General features: G+C 40.3%; 1 protein-coding gene across 1 annotated transcript in view; it reads left to right on the plus strand.

Annotated features, from left to right (window-relative positions):
* HCLS1 (hematopoietic cell-specific Lyn substrate 1) overlaps window positions 1-24,163 on the plus strand; it is a 32,941-nt gene extending 8,778 nt beyond the window's left edge. The window contains exons 4-14 of the mRNA XM_040250755.1: window positions 1,846-1,975; window positions 4,139-4,249; window positions 6,049-6,103; window positions 19,425-19,535; window positions 20,385-20,440; window positions 21,052-21,121; window positions 21,711-21,922; window positions 22,339-22,443; window positions 22,955-23,186; window positions 23,287-23,355; window positions 23,555-24,163. Coding sequence (XP_040106689.1) covers window positions 1,846-1,975; window positions 4,139-4,249; window positions 6,049-6,103; window positions 19,425-19,535; window positions 20,385-20,440; window positions 21,052-21,121; window positions 21,711-21,922; window positions 22,339-22,443; window positions 22,955-23,186; window positions 23,287-23,355; window positions 23,555-23,691 — 1,288 coding nt within the window. The 3' untranslated portion in view covers window positions 23,692-24,163. The remainder of the gene's footprint in view (window positions 1-1,845; window positions 1,976-4,138; window positions 4,250-6,048; window positions 6,104-19,424; window positions 19,536-20,384; window positions 20,441-21,051; window positions 21,122-21,710; window positions 21,923-22,338; window positions 22,444-22,954; window positions 23,187-23,286; window positions 23,356-23,554) is intronic.
* The last annotated feature ends 335 nt before the right edge of the window (window positions 24,164-24,498 follow it).

Genomic DNA, 24,498 nt, shown 5'->3' on the forward strand with positions numbered 1-24,498 from the left:
CCAGTAACTTTTTTGGACACAGGTAGTTCTAAAGTGTTGATGTTGTCAAACTAGCAACACAGGATCTCTGCCTTCCCGGCTGCCAGAGGGTTTAGAGCAGGCAGAGGGACAGAGGGTTCTTCCAGCTCTTAGCTTAATTTCATCTGGGTCAAAGCCAATTTTCTAAAATTAACTTTGACTAAAGCTGAGATGGCTTTTAAAAAAGACTTCTGGTGGCCTTACACTACAAGGCCACAAGATGGATCCATTCTTCCATGAAAGAGGAGAATTTTGTCTATGAGATGGCCACTCTAACTGTAACCAATATGTCTGGTTTATATGAGCTAATAAATTTCCAGGAAAATTGCTATCTCAGTTCTCCAAACCTCCATTTCTCGCTGCAGGAAATTAAATTTTTTATTTAGGGTTCTCTTGCCCAAGTGTTTCTAAGAATTCCCAGTGGTCATTATATGTGTCTAAGTATCAGTCCTGATTGTCACTTATTGGAGCTGGAGTTGGTGCTGGTGCTGAGCTATCACTTCATATCCTCAGGCCAAACAAATACCCATAGATGTTCTGTGTACTGTGCTGTGCTTATTCGCTTCAGTCATGTCTGACTCTTTGTGACCCTATGGACTGTGGCCCATCAGGTTCCTCTGTCCATGGGATTCTCTAGGCAAGAATACTGGAGTGGGTTGCCATTTCCGTCTCCCGGGGATCTTCCCAACCCAGGGATCAAACTTGCATTTCTTATGTCTCCTTCATTGATAGACAAGTTCTTTACCACTAGCACCACCATGGAGAAGGCAATGGCACCCCACTCCAGTACTCTTGCCTGGAAAATCCCATGGACGGAGGAGCCTGGTAGGCTGCAGTCCATGGGGTCGCTAAGGGTCGGACACGACTGAGCGACTTCACTTTCACATTTCACTTTCATGCATTGGAGATGGAAATGGAAACCCACTCCAGTGTTCTTGGCCTGGAGAATTCCAGGGACGGGGGAGCCTGGTGGGCTGCCGTCTGTGGGGTCACAGAGTCGGACACAACTGAAGTGACTTAGCAGCAGCAGCACCACCACCATGGTCAAGATGAAAGTGAAGTAAAGGGGAGAATGCCTCCTTTCAACGTTATGTTCTCTTAAGGATAGAGGTATCCCAGATAAAGGTTATTAATTTTTAGTTCTCTTGGGAATAAGCAGATTTAGGGGCAGTGTGAAGGGCATTCATTTTTGACAAGAAGAGACATAAAATACTTTATGTGTAGATAAATTCCTCAATGATGTATTTTTCCTACTCAATGTCTTTAATGACTTCCTCATGTGCCATTAAAAAGTAATGTGCAATTTACTTAACTATTCCCCAATTTTCTCCACATAAAACGTTTCTTGGTTCTTATTATTAAATACACTGTTTCAGTGAATATCATTAGACACTATGCTTTGCCACAGTTAAAATTATTTCCTCCGGATAGACTTCTAGAATGTGTGGGTAAAGGGTATATGAATCTTTTTGTGCTTCTTGAGGTAGAACACCTAATTGTTAGACAGCAAATCCATTCAGAGAGGAAAATAACTCTTCAATTATTGGCCTCTAACATTTAGAAACATGAGTCTAAATATCAGAAGGTTATTTAGTGAACAAAATGACAGACTAGAGGATACTATTGGTTTATGAAGAGTTTGTATCAGGGTATATATGCTGGCCACACTAATCCCTTACTCCCAGACCCAGCACAGGTTATCTGGGACTTGTTTGGGACTATTGCTAAAAATGAACATAACACACTGCAAAATTACTATTTTTCTGGCAGGGAGGGTTCATTGACTTCTTTGTGCTAGACAAGTCTCTGTGATGTGTTTGCTTCTAGCATCCACCTGCTGAGGAACAAAGTATCAGAGGAGCATGATATTCTCAAGAAGAAAGAGATGGAGTCAGGGCCCAAAGCATCTCATGGCTATGGAGGTCGGTTTGGAGTGGAAAAAGACCGAATGGACAAGGTGAATTGAAAGGGGGTATTTGCATTTAAAAAAATAATAATAATAAGATAAATCGATTCATTTGTTGATTTTATGGTTAAAACTTACTCAAAAGTAAAACATCCATTTGGTTTTAAAATTGAATGTCCACGGACTTCCCTGGTGATCCAGTGGTTAAGATGCCGAGTTCCCAATGCAGGGGGCCTGAGTTTGATCGCTAGTCAGGGAACTAGATCCCACATGCCACAGCTAAAGATCCTGCATACCATGACTAATACCTGGTACAGACAAATAAAATAAGTATTAAAATAGAATGTTCACATATTATTTGTATCATTTCCCCCCTGATTTCAACGCATAATATATAGACGGCAGAAAATGGGAGCCAAGAATTTAGAACTGGCCTAGTGTAGGCTCAGTTACACTGTAATTCCTAGACTGAATAGACACAGAACACACATAGAGAAGGGGAAAACAGGTTTTAAAGTCACTTACTGCTTTAAAATATATGTGTATTATGTCTTTGCTGCAACTTCTTTTACTGTTTACTGTATATTTAGTGTTTTTTTTTTATACATTCGTTGACTCATTGGAAAAGATTCTGATGCTGGGAGGGATTGGGGGCAGGAGAAGAAGGGGACGACAGAGGATGAGATGGCTGGATGGCATCACCAACTCAATGCACATGAGTTTGAGTGAACTCTGGGAGTTTGTGATGGACAGGGAGGCCTGGCGTGCTGCGATTCATGGGGTTGCAAAGAGTTGGACACAAACTGAACTGAACTGACACATCACTTATGATTTGCACATAGGTGTGAAAAATATTGATGGGGATTTATCTATTAGATGCCCTTGAATATAATATTATCTTTCCTTTATCTACTAGATACTATGAAAGTATGATACAAGAAAGCTTGTATGGTGAATCATATTTTTCCATTGATTTTCCTAACCTCAAAAATAGAGATATATTCCTATAATTAAAAAATGTTTAATCTCCACAGAGAAAAAACAATTCAATGAAAACCTTTAGTCCACCCTCAAGAAGTGTTTTGTTTGGTCATTGTGTAAAATGCAGTCCAGACATTGTATTCTCCTACAGAATTCCTAGGAAAAAGAAATGTAGATAAGCAGTCATTCATTATTGAATTCAGCAAGCAAAGTTGACCTACTCAGACCCAAAAATACTGCAAAGTGAGCTCCCAGGAGCTCATATAGGGCAGTGCTTCACATTACTCTCTGTATTTATGTCAGCATGGAATTGGAAATGCAGGAGGAAGAGGAAGCTTTCTAATTTCTTCTTAGTTGAGACTCTGTAAGGTATCACTGTTTGGTTTGAATACTGTTGTGGTTTTCCATTTCATTCTCTGGGGGATCTTCCCAACCCAGGGATTTAACCTGGGTCTCCTGCATTGCAGGCAGATTCTTTAGCATCTGAGCCACCAGGGAAGCCCATTTGGTTTGAAGTATTATTCAATTCCAAGGTTATTAAAGCATCCATATCAAAACATTGAAAGGGACATACCTTTCAAAACCAAGTAGAAAATGGTAGGAGGAAGAAGTGGAAGAGGGTGTTTAAAAAATTAAATATTATGTCATGACTACTCATAGTATTGTCTATCAGCCCCATTTGGTATAAAGAGTCAGTCACTTACTATCAGGGCTCATGTGGCACTTCGGAACTCTGATGGTCTTACAGGAACAAAGATCCAGAACAAAAGCACCTGGTTGCGTTAGAGAAATATTCAGTCCTGGCGTCTTGTCAGTCCCCTTAGGTCTCTCCTCAGTAACTACCCTCATTCCCATTTTGATACACAAAGCCTTTGTTTCACCCTCTTTTGTTTCTGGTTTAAACACCACTTTGTCTATGCAGTCTCTATCCTTCTGGTTCCCAACCCATCTTATGGGAGTTTCCTAAAGGATGGGTTCCTAGTGGTATTAAAGAAGAATCAGGATGTGCAAGACTCCAGAAAAAGTCACCTTGCTCTCCCATTACAGTAGTTCCTTGGCACTACTGTCAGATTATCAGTATAGTATATATATAGTATATATCAACATAGGTTATCAGTATGACCCAGAATGAAATTTCTTATATTATTACATCCTGTCCTATCTCTGCATCATTTTATTTTTCCTTTGGTCATTTTTTATCTACTTACTCATTCCCATCTTGATTTTTTTCAGAGTGCCATGGGCCATGAGTATGTTGCTGAGGTGGAGAAGCACTCTTCTCAGACTGATGCTGCCAGAGGCTTTGGGGGTAAATATGGAGTTGAGAAGGACAGGGCAGACAAGGTAAGTGACAACACCCTCTCCCTGGGCCATCCAACTCAGATCATGTGGGACTTACCAACGATACCTTGAATGTAGCCTGTGCTTCTCCTGTGGAAAGATGGAGCAGTGGTCTCAAGGAGGGTCCATCATGAGAATGGTTCCCACACAACTACATCAGCAAGTTCTTTGGTGCCACTGTTGGAGGCCACATCCTGAGCTGAAAGTTGTTCATTTAAAAGAGATGAAGACTCTCAAACTCTGAATAAGGAATCCCTAAGCCATTGGTTTTATCAATCCCGTGTGCATGAAGAGAAAAGTGGAAATTCCAAAGCTCCTCCTTTGGCCTAATAGCAAAGTCTTATAAATATTTATGCCTTTCAGGAAAACAGAAATATCAGCTGAAATATTATTACAATGGTAGCAAATAATCAAGTAAAACAACTAATTAAGGTTACAATACTTTTAGCATGTAAATGTTACTTTTCACAGCATTTAGCACCAACTTGCTACAGTCCAGGTGTTTTTAAGAACGTCTTTGTACAAAGAGTAGTTTTGTATAAGTACAGATGACTTATACAGATCTGTATAAGTACAGATGACAGAGTGGTCAGGAGAGTAAGATTGATAACTCATTCATGTTCTTGTTTTCATACCTTAGTAGATCAGTTTCTTTGAGCTCATTTTTTATGGTGCAAAATAGTATCTCTGCCCTGCAGCAGCACACAGAAAGGCTATCTTCACTGCTACCTGAGCTTTTAAATTTTTTTTAACTTGCAGTTGTTAATAAGTGAGCCTGAATCCTTAAAGTTAAGTGTTAGAATGTTATTTGAATTGTAGGTAGTTAAAAAAAAAACACAGAAAAATTAAAAACATACTGTAAGGTAAAGGAGAACCATAGAGGATAATGTTTAAAAGCAGTAATGGAAAATGGAGCTTGTAATGTTCTTCTCTAATCAGAGTGGAATTTCCCTTCCATCTTGGCCCCGCTCCTGCCTTTGCCTACTTTTTCATTGTTATTTCTTTCATCTTCTGCCTCACTAGGCACAAACTGAATCCCATTAACAGCCAGTGTGTCTTGTAAATGAAGAAAAAATACATACTAATAGCTTTTAAAATGCAAAATATAGACTTGCTTAGAGACTCATGATTACTAAGCCATATGGGGACACAGCTATGTTAGGTATTCGCCAAGATATCCAGTCCCAAAGCAGCTAGGATCCAGATTCTCCTGGCTGCCTCTTATCCAACAAAATCCACGTCTCTGGGTTTGAGCTGCTGTGTAAGAAAAGAGAAGTGTAGTGTAATCAGCCAGTATAGGATGATATCTCTTAACATGTGCACAGTACTTCACAAGGCACTTTTCTAGTTATTGTCTCATTTTAGTTTAGTAAGAGTTAGGAAGAAAAACACTGACTTAATGAGTGAACTACACTCTCTATATCTTTCCCATTTAGTCCTCACAATATCCCAAATATACTGGAATCATTTTATAGTTGAGTTAGTAAGACAGATATACCTATTTTTATTTCATGTTTGAAGAACCTGAGGTTCAGGAATATTAAAAAAGTTACAAAACTTTAAAAAGGGAGGTGAGGTTAGGAGTTGGATCTAGATCTGTGTGCAGAGTCCATGGTCATTGTTCTGTAGCACACTGCCTTTACACCAGCTGTCAGGGTACTATTTGTTTCTACACTGGACTCCCATACTCAGCTTTGAACCCCTATAACTAACTCCTGGGCTGAGTCAGGTGTTAAGGGTATGTGAGGGAAGGGGAAACATTGACTCTGACTCTAACTGATTCTCTCTCCTTTTCTCTATAGTCAGCAGTTGGTTTTGATTACAAAGGAGAAGTGGAGAAACACACATCTCAGAAAGGCAAGGACCCTGCACTTCAACCTAACTGCTCAGATTTCAGCTCCCAACAACCATCAAATCCCTTTAGTTCCATGACCCAGTTCCCCACTACTTTATTTATTTTTGAAATCCAAGCCTGTGCTTGCTTCTTTCTCCTTTATTGCTCTATTGTCCTTTGGCCATGCCACGTGATATGCATGACCTTACTTCCTGGACCCAGGATTGAACCGTGCCCCCTGTTGTAGAAACATGGAGTCTTACCCACTGGACTGCCAGTGAAGTCCCTCCTTCATCACTTGCTACATCATTGGTCAATTTTTTAGTCCTCTTTCCCCTTTAATGGATTAAAAATAAGATATTATACTCCTTCATTTTAAGAAGTTATTCCTAACTATTAATGTGTATCTGTGACTTAAAATTAGTCACTATTTCTTCATAAGTAATACAGGAAACAGAATAATTTAATTACATTTCTTCTACATTCTAAAGTCTTTGTAAAAACTGGATAATTGTAATCCAGTATATTGGTTTCATCTGTTTGTTTTTAAACCCCCCAAAATTAATCATTATTATTACTAGGTGAATGCTTATTTAAACTGACCAATGTGTTTACCAACTTCCTAGCTCATCATTGTTTATTATAGTTCATTGTTTCCTCCTTGCTTACTCTATTTCCTTCTTGCTAGAGTATATCCTTTGATAATTCTTTCAGTGACAGCTTATGAAAGAACTCTCAGACTTTGTCTGAAAAAAAAATTTATTTTGATCCATTCTTCATTGTTATTTTCCCTTCATCATGTTGAAGATACAATTCCATCATCTCTGGCATTTCTCTTGGGTTTGTCTAATCAACATTCTTTTGTAGGTAATATGTCTCATCTCTTAAATTTTTATTTTATTTTATTTTTTGGTCTCATGAAAAATTTTTCCTTTGTCTCTGATATCCTGAAATATAATCAGTCTATGTCCAGGTATTAGATCTACTTTTGTTATTCTACATGAGACTTATTGCTCCTCTTCAACCTGAGAGATAACTTTCAATATGACATTTTCTCTTTGGGTAGTGCCTCTCCTCTCTTCTCTTTTATTCTTTCTTCTGGAACTCAGGTGTGTATTAGAACTTTTCATTCTCTTCTCTCTCATACATGCTAAAAAAAAACCACTATATTTTTATATCAGTTTTAGATTTATGACAAAATTGAGTGAAAAGTACGTAGATTTCTAATACACTTCTGCCCCTACACATGCATAGCCTCCCCTGTTATCATCATTATTGATCAGAATTTTTTTTTTAAAGTCAAGAATGATTCTAAGTTGATATATCAAAATCACTCAAATTCCATAGTTTACTTTAAGCTTCATTCTTGATGGTGTACCTTCTATTGGTTTGGACAAAAGTATAGTGACATATATCTATCATTATATTGTCATGCAAAGTATTTTCAGTGCCCTAAAAGTCCTCTGTGCTCTGCTTGTTCATTTCCCTCACTCCTCAGCAACCACTGATACTGTCTCCATAGTTTTGCCTTCTACAGGATATTATATGGTTGAAATCACATACCATGTAGCATTTCTAGATTGGGTTCTTTCACTAAGTAATATGCATTTAAGTTTCCTCCATGTCTTTTCATAGTTTGATAGCTAATTTCTTTTTAGTCCTGAATTTATTCCTTTGTTTGGATGGACCACAGTTTTTTTACCCATTTACCTACTGAAACACATCTTAATTGCTTCCAAGTTTGGGTAATTATGAATAAACCTGCTAAGAAGTTCTGTGCGCAGGTTTTTTTTTTTGGTGTAGATACACATTTTCAACTCTTTAGGATAAATACCAAAAAGTACAAACACTGGATCCTATGACAAGAGTATGTTAAATTTTGTAAGAAACTGCCAAACTGTGGACTTAGTAGATACAAGCCTATTCAGATCATCTGTTTCTGTTTGTGAAAGTTTTGGCAGATGCAGCATTCAAGGAACTGGTCCATTTTATGTAGGTTATCAAATTTGTGGGTATAAAGTTGTTCATAGTATTATTTTATTATTGTTTTAATTTCCTTGGAATCTGTTGTGATGTAGCCGCTTTTATTTCTGGTATGAGTAATTTATGTTCTCTCTTTTTTTCTTAGTTAGCCTGACTAGAGGCTTATCTATATTACTGATCTTTTCAAGTAAGCTTTAGGTTTTCTTGATTTTCTCTATTGGCTTCTTGTTTTTAATTTCACTGATTTTTTGCTCTAATTCTTGTTTCTTTTTTCTGCTTACTTTCGATTTAATTTGTTCTTCTTTTTCTAGTTTCCTAAGGTGGAAACTTAAATTACTGGTTTTCAGATCTTTTTTATTTTCTAATGTATGTATTATTGCCCTGAGCACTGCTTTCACTGAATTCAAAATATTTTGATAAGTTGTGTTCTTTAAAAAAAATTTTTTTTTAGTATATTCATTTTAATTGGAGGCTAATAACTTTACAATATTGTGGTGGTTTTTGCCATACATTGACATCAATCAGCCATGGGTGTACATGTGTCCCCCATCCTGAACCCCCTCCCACCTCCCTCCCCATCCCATCCCTCTGGGTTGTCCCAGTGCACCAGCTTTGAGTGCCCTGTTTCGAGGATCGAACTTGCACTGGTCATCTATTTCACATATGGTAATATACATGTTTCAATGCTATTCTCTCAACTCATCCCACCCTCGCCTTCTCCCAGAGTCCAAAAGTCTGTTCTTTATATCTGTGTCTCTTTTGGTGTCTCACATATAGGGTCATTGTTACCATCTTTCTAAATTCCATATTTATACATTAATATATTGTATTGGTGTTTTTCTTTCTGACTTACTCCACTCTGTATAATAGGCTCCAGTTTGATCCATCTTGTTAGAACTGATTCAAATGCATTCTTTTTAATAGATGAGTAATATTCCATTGTTAATATGTACCACAGCTTTCTTATCCATTCATCTGCTGATGGGCATCTAGGTGGCTTCCATGTCCTAGCTATTGTAAACAGTGCTGCAATGAACATTGCGGTACACGTGTCTCTCAATTCTGGTTTCCTCGGTGTGTATGCCCAACAGTGGGATTGCTGGGTTGTATGGCAGTTCTATTTTCAGTTTTTTAAGGAATCTCCACATTGTTTTCCATTATGGCTGTACTAGTTTGCATTCTCACCAACAGCATAAAAGGGTTCCCTTTTCTCCACAACCTCTCTAGCATCTATTGTTGGATAGCAGCCATTCTGACCAGCGTGAGATGGTACCTCATTTTGGTTTTGATTTGCATTTCTTGATAATGAGTGATGTTGAGCATCTTTTTATGTGTTAGCCATCTGTATGTCTTCTTTGGAGGATTGTCTATTTAGTTCTTTGGCCCATTTTTTTATTGGGTTGTTTATTTTTCTGGTATTGAGCTGCATGAGCTCTTTGTATATTTTTGAGATTAATTCTTTGTCAGTTGCTTCTTTTGCTATTATTTTCTCCCACTCTGAAGGCTGTCTTTTCACCTTGCTTATAGTTTCCTTCATTGTGCAAAAACTTTTAAGTTTGATTAGGTCCAATTTGTTTATTTTTGCTTTTATTTCCATTACTCTGGGAGGTGGGTCATAGAGGATCTTGCTGTGATTTATGTCAGAGTGTTTTGCTTATGTTTCCCTCTAGGAGTTTTATAATTTCTGGTCTTACAATTAGATCTTTAATCCATTTTGAGTTTATTTTTGGGTATGGTGTTAGAAAGTGTTCTAGTTTCATTCTTTAACAGGTGATTGACCAGTTTTCCCAGCACCACTTGTTAAAGAGATTGTCTTTTCTCTTGTATATTGTATATTTTTGCCTCCTTTGTCAAAGATAAGGTGCCCATAGGTACATGGATTTATCTCTGGGCTTTCTATTTTGTTCCACTGATCTATATTTTTGTCTTTGTATCAGTATTAATGACTTGTCTTGATGACTGTGGCTTTGTAGTATGGTCTGAAGTCAGGCAGTCCTTTTCCATTCTTCTTTCTCAAGACTGCTTTGGCTATTTGAGGATTTTTGTATTTCCATACAAATTGTGAAATTATTTGTTCTAGTCCTGTGAAAAATATCATTGGTAGCTTAATAGGGATTGCATTGAATCTATAGATTGCTTTGGGTAGTAAACTTATTTTCACTATACTGATTCTTCCAATCTATGAACATAGTATATTTCTCCATCTATTTGTGTCATCTTTGATTTTTTTAATCAGTGTTTTATAGTTATATATATATATAGGTCTTTTGTTTCTTTAGGTAGATTTATTCCAGGGTATTTTATTCTTTTCATTGCAATGATGAATGGGATTGTTTCCTTAATTTCTCTTTCTGTTTTCTCATTGTTCATGAGTGTATAGGAATGCAAGGGATTTCTGTGTATTTTTATATCCTGCAACTTTACTATATTCATTGATTAGCTCTAGTAATTTTCTGGTGGTGTCTTTAGGGTTTTCTATGTAGACGATCATGTCATCTGCAAACAGTGAGAGTTTTACTTCTTCTTTTCCAATCTGGATTCCTTTTATTTCTTTTTCTGCTCTGATTGCAGTGGCCAAAATTTCCAAAACTATGTTGAATAGTAGTGGTGAGAGTGGGCACTCTTGTCTTGTTCCTGACTTTAGGGGAAATGCTTTCAATTTTTCACCATTGAGGATAATGTTTGCCATGGATTTATCATATATGGCTTTTATTATTTTGAGGTATGTGCTTTCTATGCCTGCTCTCTGGAGATTTTATCATAAATGGGTGTTGAATTTTGTCAAAGTCTTTCTCTGCATCTATTGAGATAATCATATTATTTTTATCCTTCAATCTGTTAATGTAGTATATCACATTGATTGATTTGTGTATGTTGAAGAATCCTTGCATCCCTGGGATAAAGCCCACTTGGTCATGATGTATGATCTTCTTAATATGTTGTTGCATTCTGTTTGCTAGAATTTTGTTGAGGATTTTTGCATCTATTTTCATCAGTGATATTGGCCTGTAGTTTTCTTTTTTGTGGCATTTTTGTCTGGTTTTGGCATTAGGGTGATGGTGGCCTCATAGAATGAGTTTGGAAGTTTATCTTCCTCTGCAATTTCCTGGAAGTGTTTAAGTAGGATAGGTGTTAGCTCTTCTCTAAATTTTTGGTAGAATTTGCCTCTGAAGCCATCTGGTCCTGGGCTTTTGTTTGCTGGAAGATTTTTGATTATGGTTTCTATTTCCATGCTTGTGATAGGTCTGTTAAGATTTTTTATGTCTTCCTGGTTCAGTTTTGGAAGGTTATACTTTTCTAAGAATTTGTCCAATTCTTCCAAGTTGTCCATTTTATTGGCATATAGTTGCTGATAGTAGTCTCTTATGATCCTTTGTACTTCTGTGTTGTCTGTTGTGATTTCTCCATTTTCATTTCCAATTTTGTTGATTTGATTCTTCTCCCTTTTTTTCTTGGTGAGTCTGGCTAATGGTTTGTCTATTTTATATATCTTCTCAAAGAACCAGCTTTTAGTTTTGTTTATTTTTGCTATAATCTCCTTTGTTTCTTTTTCATTTATTTCTGCCCTAATTTTTAAGATTTCTTTCCTTCTACTAACCATGGGGTTCTTCATTTCTTCTTTTTAGTTGCTTTAGGTGTAAAGTTAGGTTATTTATTAGATTTTTCTCTTGTTTCTTGAGGTAAGCTTGTAATGCTATGAACCTTCCTCTTAGCACTGCTTTTATTGAATCCCACAGGTTTTGGGTTGTCATGTTTTCATTTGTTTCTATGCATATTTTGATTTCTTTTTTATTTCTTCCATGATTTATTGGTTATTCAGAAGTGTGTTATTTAGCCTCCATATGTTTGTATTTTTAATAGTTTTTTTCCTGTAGTTGACATCTAATCTTACTGCATTGTGATCAGAAAAGATGCTTGAAGATATTTCAATTTTTTTTTAATTTACTAAAGCTAGATTTATGACCCAGGATGTGATCTATCCTGGAGAATGTTCCACGTGCACTTGAGAAAAAGGTGAAATTTATTGTTTTGGAGTGAAATATCCTATAGATATCAATTAGGTCTAAATGGTCCATTGTATCATTTAAAGTTTGTGTTTCCTTGCTAATTTTCTGTTTGGTTGATCTATCCATAGGTGTGAGTGGGCTATTAAAGTTTCCCATGATTATTGTGTTACTGTTAATTTCCCCTTTTATACTTGCTGGCATTTGTCTTATGTATTGAGGTGCTCCTATGTTGGGTGCATATATATTTATAATTGTTTTATCTTCTTCTTGGATTGATCCTTTATAGTGTCCTTCTTTGTCTCTTTTCATGGCCTTTATTTCAAAGTCTATTTTATCTGAGTATTACTACTCCTGCTTTCTTTTGGTCTCCATTTGCATGAAATATCTTTTTCCAGCCCTTTACTTTCAGTCTGTTTGCATCCCTTGGTTTGAGGTGGGTCTCTTGTAGACAGCATATATAGGGGTCTTGTTTTTGTATTCATTCAGCCAGTCTTTGTCTTTTGGTTGGGACATTCAACCCATTTACATTTAAGGTAATTATTGATAAGTATGATCCCATTGCTATTTACTTTGTTGTTTTGGATTTGAGTTTATAAACCTTTTCTGTGTTTCCTGTCTAGAGAAGATCCTTTAGCATTCATTGAAGAGCTGGTTGGTGGTGCTGAATTCTCTCAGCTTTTGCTTGCCTGTAAAGCTTTTGATTTCTCTTTCATATTTGAGTGAGATCTTTGCTGAGTATAGTAGTCTGGGTTGCATGTTTTTCTCTTTCATCACTTTAAATATGTCCTGCCATTCCCTTCTGGCCTGAAGAGTTTCTATTGAAAGATCAGCGGTTATCTTTATGGGGATCCCCTTGTGTGTTATTTGTTGCTTTTCCCTTGCTGCTTTTAATATTTGCTCATTGTGTTTGATCTTCATTAGTTTGATTAATATGTGTCTTGGGCTGTTTTGCCTTGGGTTTATCCTGCTTGGGACTCTCTGGGTTTCTTGGACTTGGGTGGATATTTCCTCCCCCATTTTAGGGAAGTTTTCAACTATTATCTCAAGTATTTTTTCATACCCTTTCTTTTTGTCTTCTTCTGGGACTCCTATGATTTGAATGTTGGGGTGTTTAACATGGTCCCAGAGGTCTCTGAGGTTGTCCTCATTTCTTTTAATTCTTTTTTCTTTTTTCCTCTCTGCTTCACTTATTTCCACCATCCTATCTTCCACCTCACTTATCTTCTGTCTCACTTATTCTACTGTTGGTTCCCTCCAGAGTGCTTTTGATCTCAGTTACTGCATTATTCATTATTGATTGACTCTTCTTTATTTCTTCTAGGTCCTTGTTAAACATTTCTTGCATCTTCTCAATTCTTGTCTCTAATTTATTTATCTGTAATTCCATTTTGTTTTCAAGATTTTGGATCATCTTTACTATCATTAGTCTGAATTGTTTTTCAGGTAGACTCCCTATCTCCTCCTCTTTTGTTTGTTTGGTGGTCATTTTTCAGTTCCTTTACCTGCTGAATATTTCTCTGCCTTTTCATTTTGTTTAGATTGCTCTGTTTGGGGGGTGCCCTTTCTGTAGGCTAGAAGCTTGTGGTTCCTCTTTATTGTGGAGGTTGCTCCCTGTGAGTGGGGTTGGACTGGTGGCTTGTCAAGATTTCCTGGTTAGGGGAGCTTGCGTCTGTGTTCTGGTGGGTGGAGCTGGATTTCTTCTCTCTGGAGTGCAAAGTGTCCAGTAGTGAACTTTGGGGTGTCTATGGGTTTGGTATGGCTTTGGACAGCTTTTCTTTTAATAGTCAGTGCTGCACTCCTGCTTTGCTGGAGAAGTAGCATGATATGTCTTGCTCTGGAACTTGTTGGCTCTTGGGTGGAGCTTGGTTCCAGTGTAGGTATGGAGGCTTTTGGATGAGCTCTTGTCTTTTAATGTTCCCTGGAATCAGGATTCTCTGATGTTCTCAAGTTTTGGATTTAAGCCTCCTGCCTCTGGCTTTCAGTCTTATTCTTACAGTAGCTTCAAGACTTCTCCATCCATAAGCACCAATGATAAAACATCTAGGTTAATGGTGAAACAATTCTCCACAGTGAAGGACACCCAGAGAGTTTCACAGTGTTACATAGAGAAGAGAAGAAGGAGGAGGGAGATAGAGGTGACCAGGAGGAGAAGAGAGAGAGTCAAAATGGGAGAGGCAATCTAGCCAGTAATCAATTCTGTATGTGCTCCCCACAGTTTGGAACACCCAGAGAGATTCACAGAGTTACATAGAGAAGAGAAGAGGGAGGAGGGAGATAGACATGACCAGAAGGAGAAGAGGGAGGAGTCAAAAGGGGAGAGGCAATCTAGCGAGTAATCAGTGCCTTATGTGTTCTCCACAGCCTGGAACACCCAGAGACATTCACAGAGTTAAACAGAGAAGAGAAGAGGAAGGGAGGAGATAGAGGTGACCTGGGAGAGGAAAGGGAGGGTCAAAAGGCGAGAGAGCAATCAAGCCAGTAATCACACCCCAAAGTGAAAATGGATACTACTGAAGATTGGATTCTTAAAGGTACAAAATTGATAACAAATACCAAAAAGCAAAGATTAAAATCTGGAGTAAAGGTTAGACTCTCAAAAATATAATATTAAAAATACAAAACAAAATCAATCACAAAAATTATTTTTAAAATATATATGATATTTGCTTTAAAATAGGGTCTTTTTTTGCAAGGCAATAGTAGTTTATAAGGAGAAGGTAATGGCACACCACTCCAGTACTCTTGCCTGGAAAATCCCATGGACGGAGGTACCTGGTGGGCTGTAGTCTGTGGGGTCGCTAAGAGTCGGACATGACTGAGTGACTTCACTTTCACTTTTCACTTTCATGCATTAGAGAAGGAAATGGCAACCCACTCCAGTGTTCTTGCCTGGAGAATCCCAGGGACGGGGGAGCCTGGTGGGCTGCCATCTATGGAGTCTCACAGAGTCGGACATGACTGAGATGACTTAGCAGCAGCAGCAGCAGCAGTAGTCTATAAAAATGAAAATTAAAGGAGTAATAAAGAACTTAAATTTAAAAAATTAAAAAGTGATAATAGTAAAAATACATCTAAGAATTTTTCTGGAGCTGTTGTGGGCAGTGTGGGGTCAGTTCAGTTTCATATAGTTCCTTGTTCCAGCTTGTACTTGTTCTCAAGGTCTATAGGCCCCCTCCAATGCTTAATCAGTATTAACAACAGGGTTTTAATCTGTTGTACCTGTCACTTCTGGAGCAGTTCCCTCTTCTTTGTTTATGTTGGCTTCCTCTGTTTTCAAGTCTCTTTGGTGTCTAATTTCCACCCCAACACAAGGGGGCGAAGGTAGTCACTTATTTAGGCTAACACTTGTTCAGCTGTGTTGTGGGGAGGGAGGAACACTGGAAACAAATATTGCTGGCCTGTGTGGGAAGTGCTCGCAATGCTTCCAGCTCTGGGACCACCCTGGGTTTGCCCCAGCTCACAGCAGCGTTTCCTTTCTGGGTCCACACTGCTCAGGCTGCAGGGTGCTTTGCAGGATACTGTCCAAAGCAGGCCCTGGGTTTTGTGCACTTCCCAGGTCTAAGTTGCTTGGGTTCAGGTTCTCAGGTACACTGCAAGGGCACAGACTCAGTTGAGCATGTGTTTTGTGCCCTTCCCTGGTCCGAGCAGCTCAGGTGACCAGGTGCTTGGCAAGCGCACTGTCCAAGGGGGACTGTACATCTTAATCACATCTCTGGTCCTGGGTGCTCAGCTTCCTGGGTTTTCTGTGAAAGCACTGTCTCAGGTGTGCTGTGTGTCTCCTCTGGGGAGCTGATCTCAGGCTGCGACCCTCCTGGCAGATGTCAATCATCCAGGAAGACATGGTTAGCAACTGGAAGCTTCCTCACAGTTTGGTGGAGGCCTTTGGGGCCGAGATTGGAGCAGCCCCTTGCCTTCCGGCTCTGGTTGTCGCACATCTGCCTCTCTGCCTCTGGTGGGGGTGGGGAGGGGTCTGTATCAGCCAGCTAGCTCTCCTTTGGTATTTGCTCAATCCTTAGTTCTGAGAGTGGGCCAGGCTGCTAGTTGGAACTTCTTGCAGGAAAGTTCTCTCTCTTTTTTCCCTCTCTGGCAGTCCCACAGTTTGAGTTACTATCTCATTTTAGCTCCTTCAGATTGCCCTCAGGGCATTCAGGCCCAGACCTTACCCTAAGGACCAATGATGCCACCGGTGCCTCCCTGTCCAGCGCCTGCTCGTTGATGGCAGATGCAAGTGTCTGGGCTATTTCTCTGCTGGCAGGGTTAGGCACCTATTCTGTGCGTTTGTTTTTTTTTTCCTCCCAGTTATGTTGCCCTCTGAGATTCCAAAACTCCCCACAGACTCGCCTGTGAGAGGGTTCCCTACTGTTTGGAAACGTCTCCTCCTTCACTACTCCCTCCCCAGGACAGGTCTTCATCCCTAACTCTTTTGTCTCTATATTTTGTCTTACCTCCTTTTGAAGAGAATGTCTTTCTGGGTGCCTGGTGACCTCCGCCAGCATTCAAAAGTTGTTTTGTGGAAGTTGCTCAGCATTCAAATGATCTTTTGATGAATTTGTGGGGGAGAAAGTGGCCTCCCTGCCCTATTCCTCTGCTATCTTAGGACTGCCCCCTCACCCCAAGTTGTGTTCTTGATGTCTCTTAATTTCTGTTCTCTACTTTCATCTCTTTATCTTGCTGTGTTGCATTCTGGGTAATTCCCTTGGATCTATGTTAAGTTCTCTAACTCTTCCTTCAGCTGTATTTAACTATCATTTAAGCCATCCACTAATTTTTCAACTTTATTTCATTTATTTTTCATTTGTACTAGTTCCCTTTGATTCTATTGCAAGTCTGCTGATTTCTTTTCCTTAATCTCATATTGCTTTCATTATATTTTTCCCCTTCTTTAAGCACTTTAGTTATTTTTAAAATACTCATTTTATAGTTTCTTTTATATTGTTATACTATTTGCAACTCTTGGGGATGCCAATCCTTCTGTTCAACTAATCTATTTTCCATCATGGTTATTTATTTCTTTGATAGTTTATAATTTATTAAATTTTGCAAATTTATTTCAGTGGGGAGAAAGGGATATTTATGTGCCCTGGATTGAGAATATTTTCCATCAGAGAAATTCTGCCTTTATTTCTGGCTGAGTTCCAGGGTCTTAATAGTAAAGACCGTATTCTCTTTACAATTATTTTTTTCCATTATGAATTTGATTTTGTAAATGGATATAGGTCTAGTCAGTCTTCTGATTTTTTTCTTATCATGGTAATGTATGCTTTTCAAGGACATTTTCCATTTTATCTGTATTTTCAAATATATTGGTATAAATTCATTTATAGTATTCCCTTATTTTTTTTCAACCTCTGTAAGATTTATAAGTGACATGTTCACTTTTACTACTGATATTATTAATTTTCAGTTTTTTCTTTTTAATTATTTTGCTAGAGGTTCTTTAATATTATTTATTATTAATTTCAAAGAAGTATCTTTACTTTGCTCAATTTCTCCATTGTTTACTTGTTTTTAAAATTTTATTGAATTCTGCTTTTCAGTATTTTTTTTTCTTTCATTTTAATGTGGGTTTAGTTTGTTCTTTCTTGTTAAGGTAGAAATGTGGAAAATTGATTTTAAACCTTTGCTTACTTCATGGGTACTTAAAACTCTATATGTGTGTATGCTGAGTCACTTCAGTTGTGTCTGACTCTATGCAGTCCTATGGGCCATACCCTGCAGGCTCCTCGGCCTTCAGGATTCTCCAGGCAAGAACACTGGGGTGGGTTGGCGTGCCCTTCTCCAGGGCATCTTCCCGACCCAGGGACTGAATGTCTCTTAGGTCTCCTGCAAGGGCGGGCAGGTTCTTTGCCACTAGCACCACCTGGGAAACACCCTGTTTTTGCTACAGTCCACAATGCTATATGTATTTTATTTTTTTTTATTCAGTTCAAAATATTCATTTCCTTTTCATTTCTCGTTGCTCCGTGAGTCATTTAAAAGTGTAATTGCTCATTTTCCAGGTATTTGGGAAATTTTCTTATTTTATTGTTATGAACTTCTAGTTTAATTCTATTATAATTAGAGGATATGATATCTCATATTCCAGTCTTTTGCAATGTACTGAAACTTTTTATGTGATCAAGTATATGGTCTATCTTGGTGGATGGTATATGTACATAGAAAAACTGTATATCATGAAGTTTGGGAATGCAATATTCTATATGTGTCAATTAGGTCTTGTTGATAATGTTGTTTGGGACTTCTCTAATAGATCCTTTTTGTCTAAATTTTTTATTAATAATGAGAAAAGAGTGTTAAAATTTTTTACTATGGTCATAGATTTGTCTCTTTCTGCTGTATTTCATGAATTTTGATTCTGATAATTTTGATTCATCATATTTAATCCTGATGAAGGACAAATTGTCCTTTTATCAGTCTGTTAAGTCTCTTATGCATTTTGTCTTGAAGTCCTTTGTCTCATATTCATGTCATCTTTCTGACGCTTACTCTTTCTGTGGTATATATTTTCCTATATCAGTATTCAATTAATTTCTCAGCTTAGAATTTCTGTATAAGTAGTATGAAACTGGATATTTGTATCTCACACATTCAGGTGCAGGCTTGGAGCTTACAAATCTCATAGGTAAAATCTTCTCCAAATGCTAAAAAAAGAATTCCTCTTACCATTTCCCTGGACAAGTAGTAGACTTTTTCTAGAATTATTTTATAGATGTGGGCAGAGCCTTACTTTCTTGCTCCAGCTACCTGTTCTTGTATAGAAACTAGAACCTCTTAAAAAAATAAAAAAAAAAAAAAAGAAACTAGAACCTCAGACCCTACATCCTATCCTGGGAATACCCTCAGGCACTAAATTTGTGACTGAAAACAGCTTGGGTTTTCTGTGTCAGCTCATAATTACCATCATATCTACTATTTTGATTCATCTGTTTGTTCCTGGAGCCAGGAATTTTTTTTCTTGTTTTCTTTTGAGATTTACTGTTTTTTTTTTTTTTTTAAATATCAATATATCTTTCTCAAATTACCAAGTGTTTGCATAGAATTAGGGAAAGGCATGTAGTTCACGTGCATCTGTCTTTTTTTCTGGATGTCTCTTCTTACACTCTCTGTATTTTCTCCTTCTTTGAAGAAGGGAAAAAATTGAAATAATCTTCTGTATTGCAATGGAAGTAAGGAAAAGAGTGAACATTGTTGAAATAAAACTTACAAAGGCTGGCTTAGAACTCCATTTCCCTTTGGTTCAGGCCCCTCTGTCTTCCCAGGCCCCATCATCCTGCACCCACCCCTCCTGACTCCTCTTCCAAGCACTTTCCCATGGCCTGAGAGTGGGCTCTCACAACTGCTCCTTCCACCGTAGATTACTCTCGTGGCTTTGGTGGCCGTTATGGGATAGAGGAGGATAAACGGGACAAGGCAGCTCTTGGATATGACTACAAGGGAGAGACAGAGAAACATGAATCCCAGAGAGGTGAGTTGGGGCTGGAGAGGAGGGAGACCATAGCGTACATGGAGCCCTCCTTCTGCACTTCCTGAAAGTTGACACAGAGGACCCAGAATATGAGGTATGCAGGAAGTGGTAGGGTGAAGAGTCTGCATCACATGTATGGGGGTAGGTGGGGGGAGACCCACCGGGATGGAGAGGAGAGCAGCAAGCTTAGGAGCAGGACACAGGAAGGTGACCAAAGAGAAGGGGTCATTGAGGAATGGGTGAAGATGGACAGGCTGGGTGATGGCAAGAGTGTGATTTGGCTGTGAATCTTAGAGGCCCCTCTGCTTCACAGAGAGAGGCCTTCTTCCCTGGGACACATAGAGGATGGCTGGGGGGCTCACTTTAATTTTTTTTCTATTTTTTTAAAATTTAAATTAAAATATTTTTTTACAATATTGTGTTAGTTTCTGCCATAGAACAATGTAAATCAGCCATAATTATCCATACATCCCCTCCCTCCCCTCCCCTCATCCCACCCCTCCAGTGTATCACAGAGTGCCTGGGCTCCCTATCCTACACAGCAACTTCTCACTTTAATTTTTCCTGTTTCTTCCTTTATATTTTCCCCTTTTCTGCCACTTCTCTCTTTTTTGTTCCTCTCTCCCCATGCCTCATATCTCCATTCTCTCCCAGGTGTTTTTCCCCTGTCCTTTTTCCTCTGTTCCCACACCTTCCTCTGTCTATCCCCTGACTTACACCCCTCCGCACTGACCTCTGTCGTCCTCACTCCTGTCTTCTGGTCCTCCTCCCCACTGCTCCTGCTCCCTCTCCCCATACATTTCTAGCATGTAACTCCTCTTGTGACTCGCAGATATTTCCATCCTGCAGATTATGCCAAGGGCTTTGGCGGGCAGTATGGCATCCAGAAGGACCGAGTGGATAAGGTAAAGCACCAGAGCACCAGTGTCTTGGGAAGAGTTCCCTGACGTACATGGAGCGGAGTGAGAGGCAAAGTGGGTAAAAGGATGAGCAAAGCCGGGTGCCCTGCACTGTCTTCCCGCTCTTCCCATTGACTGCTCTCGGCATCCAATGGGTATGTCTTCTGAAGCCTGAGCTTTATCGAGGAGAGTGAGGAGGTGGAGAGAGACAGGGAGGCAGACAAACTCCAGGGAAAAGTATTTAAAACTTCATTGATTGCTTGGTATTGATTAGCTCAGTCAATAATCTAGCCCCACTCCATTCAGTCTTTCCCTACACCTCTTCATGTACTGCACGTACTTCATGTACTCCTGCATTCCAGGCAACTGGACTTAAAAGATGTGAGATTCCAGGAACACTGAGCTTTTTTAAAGGGACAGCTAGTCCTACAAGCCTAGAACTTTTTTACCCATCTCTCTGATGCAAAAAAAATGTGAATACCCTGTCTAACTACTACTGAGCATCAGAAGTTTAGGGAGACCTCCTACAGTGGCCCCAACCCCTGATACTGCCTGCTGGGTCATTACCACTCCCGCCCTTCTCCCCACCACTCCACACACTATTCTTCTACCTGCAGAGCGCTGCTGGCTTCAACGAAATGGAGGCCCCAACCACAGCTTACAAGAAGACAACACCCGTAGAGGCTGGTGAGTTTTAATTCCCGCTCTCTGTGCTCCTCAGTCTCCTCTGCCTTCTCATTCTTTTTTTCTTCCTACACTACCTACTCCAAGCATTTAACTACCTAGGTTAGCTGAGGTAGACTTGACCCCTATCCTCATATTCCCAGATTCTCTACTCTAAAAAAAATTAGGTTAGGTGGATATCTGAGTGACACTGGGGAAGAAACTGTATGTAGAGAACACAGGGATGAGGGGAGCCATCTGGGAAGAACACAAAGGGAAACGAACTTTGGATGGGGGACAGTGGGTAGATGGTAGCCTGAGGGTATATAGATTTAAGAAATGTGGACAAGGAAGGATGCAGGTTAGGGGACCAAGCCTTACAAACAGTAAGAGCCTGAGATCACATGGTCTGTCTATGTGAAAATCTAGGCTTCAGGGAGACCTTATCCTCCTCTAAGCCCCTTGTTCCTTCATTAATACCTCTTTACCTCCATTTCCATGAGTCCCTTCTTGATTTTCTCTTCTTCTGGATGTCTAGCTGACTCTTCTTTCCAGTGCTACCCTCCTACCTCTGACCCAAGACAACCCTAATTTTTCTTGACTGTGTCTGTAGCTTCTAGTGGTGCCCGTGGGCTGAAGGCAAAATTTGAGTCCATGGCAGAGGAAAAGAGGAAGCGGGAGGAAGAGGAGAAGGCACAACAGATGGCCAGGCAGCAACAGGAGAGAAAGGCCTTGGTAAAGATGAGCCATGAGGCTCAGCAACCAGTGGCCACTAGGGAAGAGCCAGCGGCGCCAGCCCCATTGCCTAAGAAAATCTCCTCAGAGGTAAGTACTCGGCCCTCCGGGACCCACATCCAGCATTCTTTGCCCAGACAAGAGTCTAGGGGATCTGCATCCTTAGTAAAAGGTAAGACCCAGAACTCCCCTGTGCTAGCAAAATCTACAAGTGTTATTCTTGTCTTCGGAAGATTTCAATCTAATTGTGTAATTGAGCTTCATATATACATATGAGAATGCTCAGGGGAAAAAACCCCAAGATTTACATAGTTCAACAAAAGATAGGTCACCAGGCAGTGCAGTCAGTTACTGCTGCAAGAACAAGAGGAAGGAGCTGTCATTTCAGGTTGGAGCCCATCTTGAAGAATGACAGATGTGAACTGGCAGAGACAGGAAGGGGTGTTCCAGTACAGGAGAGAAGATAAAGTTTCTTGCTCACTGGAGAGATGCTTCATCCTTCACAGGCCTGGCCTCCAGCAGGGAGTTGTCCACCATCAGAGCCTGAGCCTGTGAGAACCAAGAGGGAGCAACCAGTACCTGCCCTGCCCTCAAGGCAGGATCCCCCAGAGGTAAGCAGACCGCCCCCTAAAGATCTGCACCTTTCCCATCTCCTCATGTCCTAGTAGGTGGACATGGCCCTGCAGGCTGATCAACCACCCTGGTTTGCCTGGGGCTATCCTGACCTTAGCACTGGAAGTATTATATTCTGGGAAATCACCCAGTCCTGGGCAGACTAGGACAGTCATCCTAGCTGTCATCTTTTCCCCCTTTAGATTTTTCCTTGGTCTTCCAAGGAATCTGTCTTGTGTTCCATTTCCTTCTCCTCATACCTTTTACATTCCCCTTCTATTATCATCTGTTGGTAGATGTTTTGAGTGGATGGATGTGGGAAGAGGTTGAAGAAGGAAGAGGGGTGAGAGACTGTTCCCTAGGAGAGGCTGTTAGAAGGAGCCAGGACTGGACATGGGAGTGGGAGCATGTGGATGATACGATCTTAGCAGTCCTCCACTGGGAGGTTTTGGAGAGTCAGCTCCTGGGAAACAGAAGTCACCTTGCTTCAAGTATACTATCTTTTCTCAGGACAACGAGGAGCCCCCAGCTCTGCCCCCCAGGACTCCAGAAGTCTTCCAGCTGCAGGAAGAGCCAGTGTATGAAGCAGTGCCTGAGCCGGAGCCCAAGCCCGAACCCGAGCCTGAGAATGACTACGAGGATGTTGCGGAGATAGACAGACATGAGCAGGATGAGGAAGCAGAGGCGGACTACGAGGATGTGCTTGAGCCTGAGGATCCCTCTTGCTCTTCCACTCGGGCTGGTGAGCGGTGGGACAGAAGAATTCCCCCATTACGTGGAAGGACCTGTCTGTTTTCCTTCTCCATGTTGGTAAGACCACGCCCATATTTCTCACTGTGCAGGACCATCGGGCCACCCAGCCGGGGCTGGGGCTGGGATCTCAGCTGTAGCCCTGTATGATTACCAAGGAGGTAGGTTGGGAGTGGTCTGAGGGGTCTGGTGCCTGGAGCCCCTTGATGCATGAGAGGTGGGTGGATTTGGGGGGTCAGAATAGGGCCCCAGACTTGGCATCAAGGACAGGCCTCTTTCCCTTCCTGAGGTTTAAAGGGGGCACAGAGGTGGAGGGATTCTTGCCTGACTATCCTAATAGTCTGTCAATTTTCTCCCCAGAGGGAAGTGATGAGATTTCCTTTGACCCAGACGATGTCATCACCGACATTGAGATGGTGGACGAGGGCTGGTGGCGGGGACGTTGCCACGGCCACTTTGGACTCTTCCCTGCAAATTATGTCAAGCTCCTCCAGTAACTGTTCCTGTCTTCTTGCTGCACTGTGACTTTGCATGTCCCCAGTGGCTCTTCCTCCTGCTGCTCTCTATTTCTGCTGCAAGTGTCTGACAGGATGTCATGAGTTGCCTGAAGTTCTAGACAAACTTCCCTCTCCCTCTCCATCAGGGTTTGGAGCAGAGGCAGCATGAAGAAGGGGGTCTCCTTCCCCTCAGTGTCTTCTCTATCCTGCATACCCAGGATGATCTCAGGGATGCTTATCTTGTGGTCCTGCCTCCTTCCCCGTGAGTGCCCCCTCTAACCCATACCCCTAACTCTGCTTTCCTTTGTGAGTGCTGACCTTCCTGGTCTGTTTGCATGGCAAGGTATGTCTATATTTCCTAGTTTTCCTGGATGTGTTGTTTTCTCACTTTCCTTCCCTGCAGAGATATCTCTGACTTTTCTCTCTGATCGGTCTTAAATTGGAAATAAAGTGGGACCATGGCTCACCTCTATTCTTTTTTTTTTTTTTTTTTTTTTACTTTACAATATTGTATTGGTTTTGCCATACATCAACATGAATCTGCCACGGGTGTACACGTGTTCCCAATCCTGAACCCCCCTCCCACCTTCCTCCCCATATCATCCCTCTGGCTCATCCCAGTGCACCAGCCCCAAGCATCCTGTATCCTGCATTGAACCTAGACTGGCGATTCATTTCTTATATGATATTATACTTGTGATTCTGAGGTAAATAGTACTTTTACGTGGCCCTCAATGACCCTAACTCTCATTACAGGTAGAGGGAATTTTCTTTCCCTCTTTCACATATTCAGAAAAATCCTTCCAA

The sequence above is a fragment of the Oryx dammah genome, unplaced genomic scaffold (assembly GCF_014754425.2).
Source record: "Oryx dammah isolate SB20612 unplaced genomic scaffold, SCBI_Odam_1.1 HiC_scaffold_2, whole genome shotgun sequence".
NCBI lineage: Eukaryota > Metazoa > Chordata > Mammalia > Artiodactyla > Bovidae > Oryx > Oryx dammah.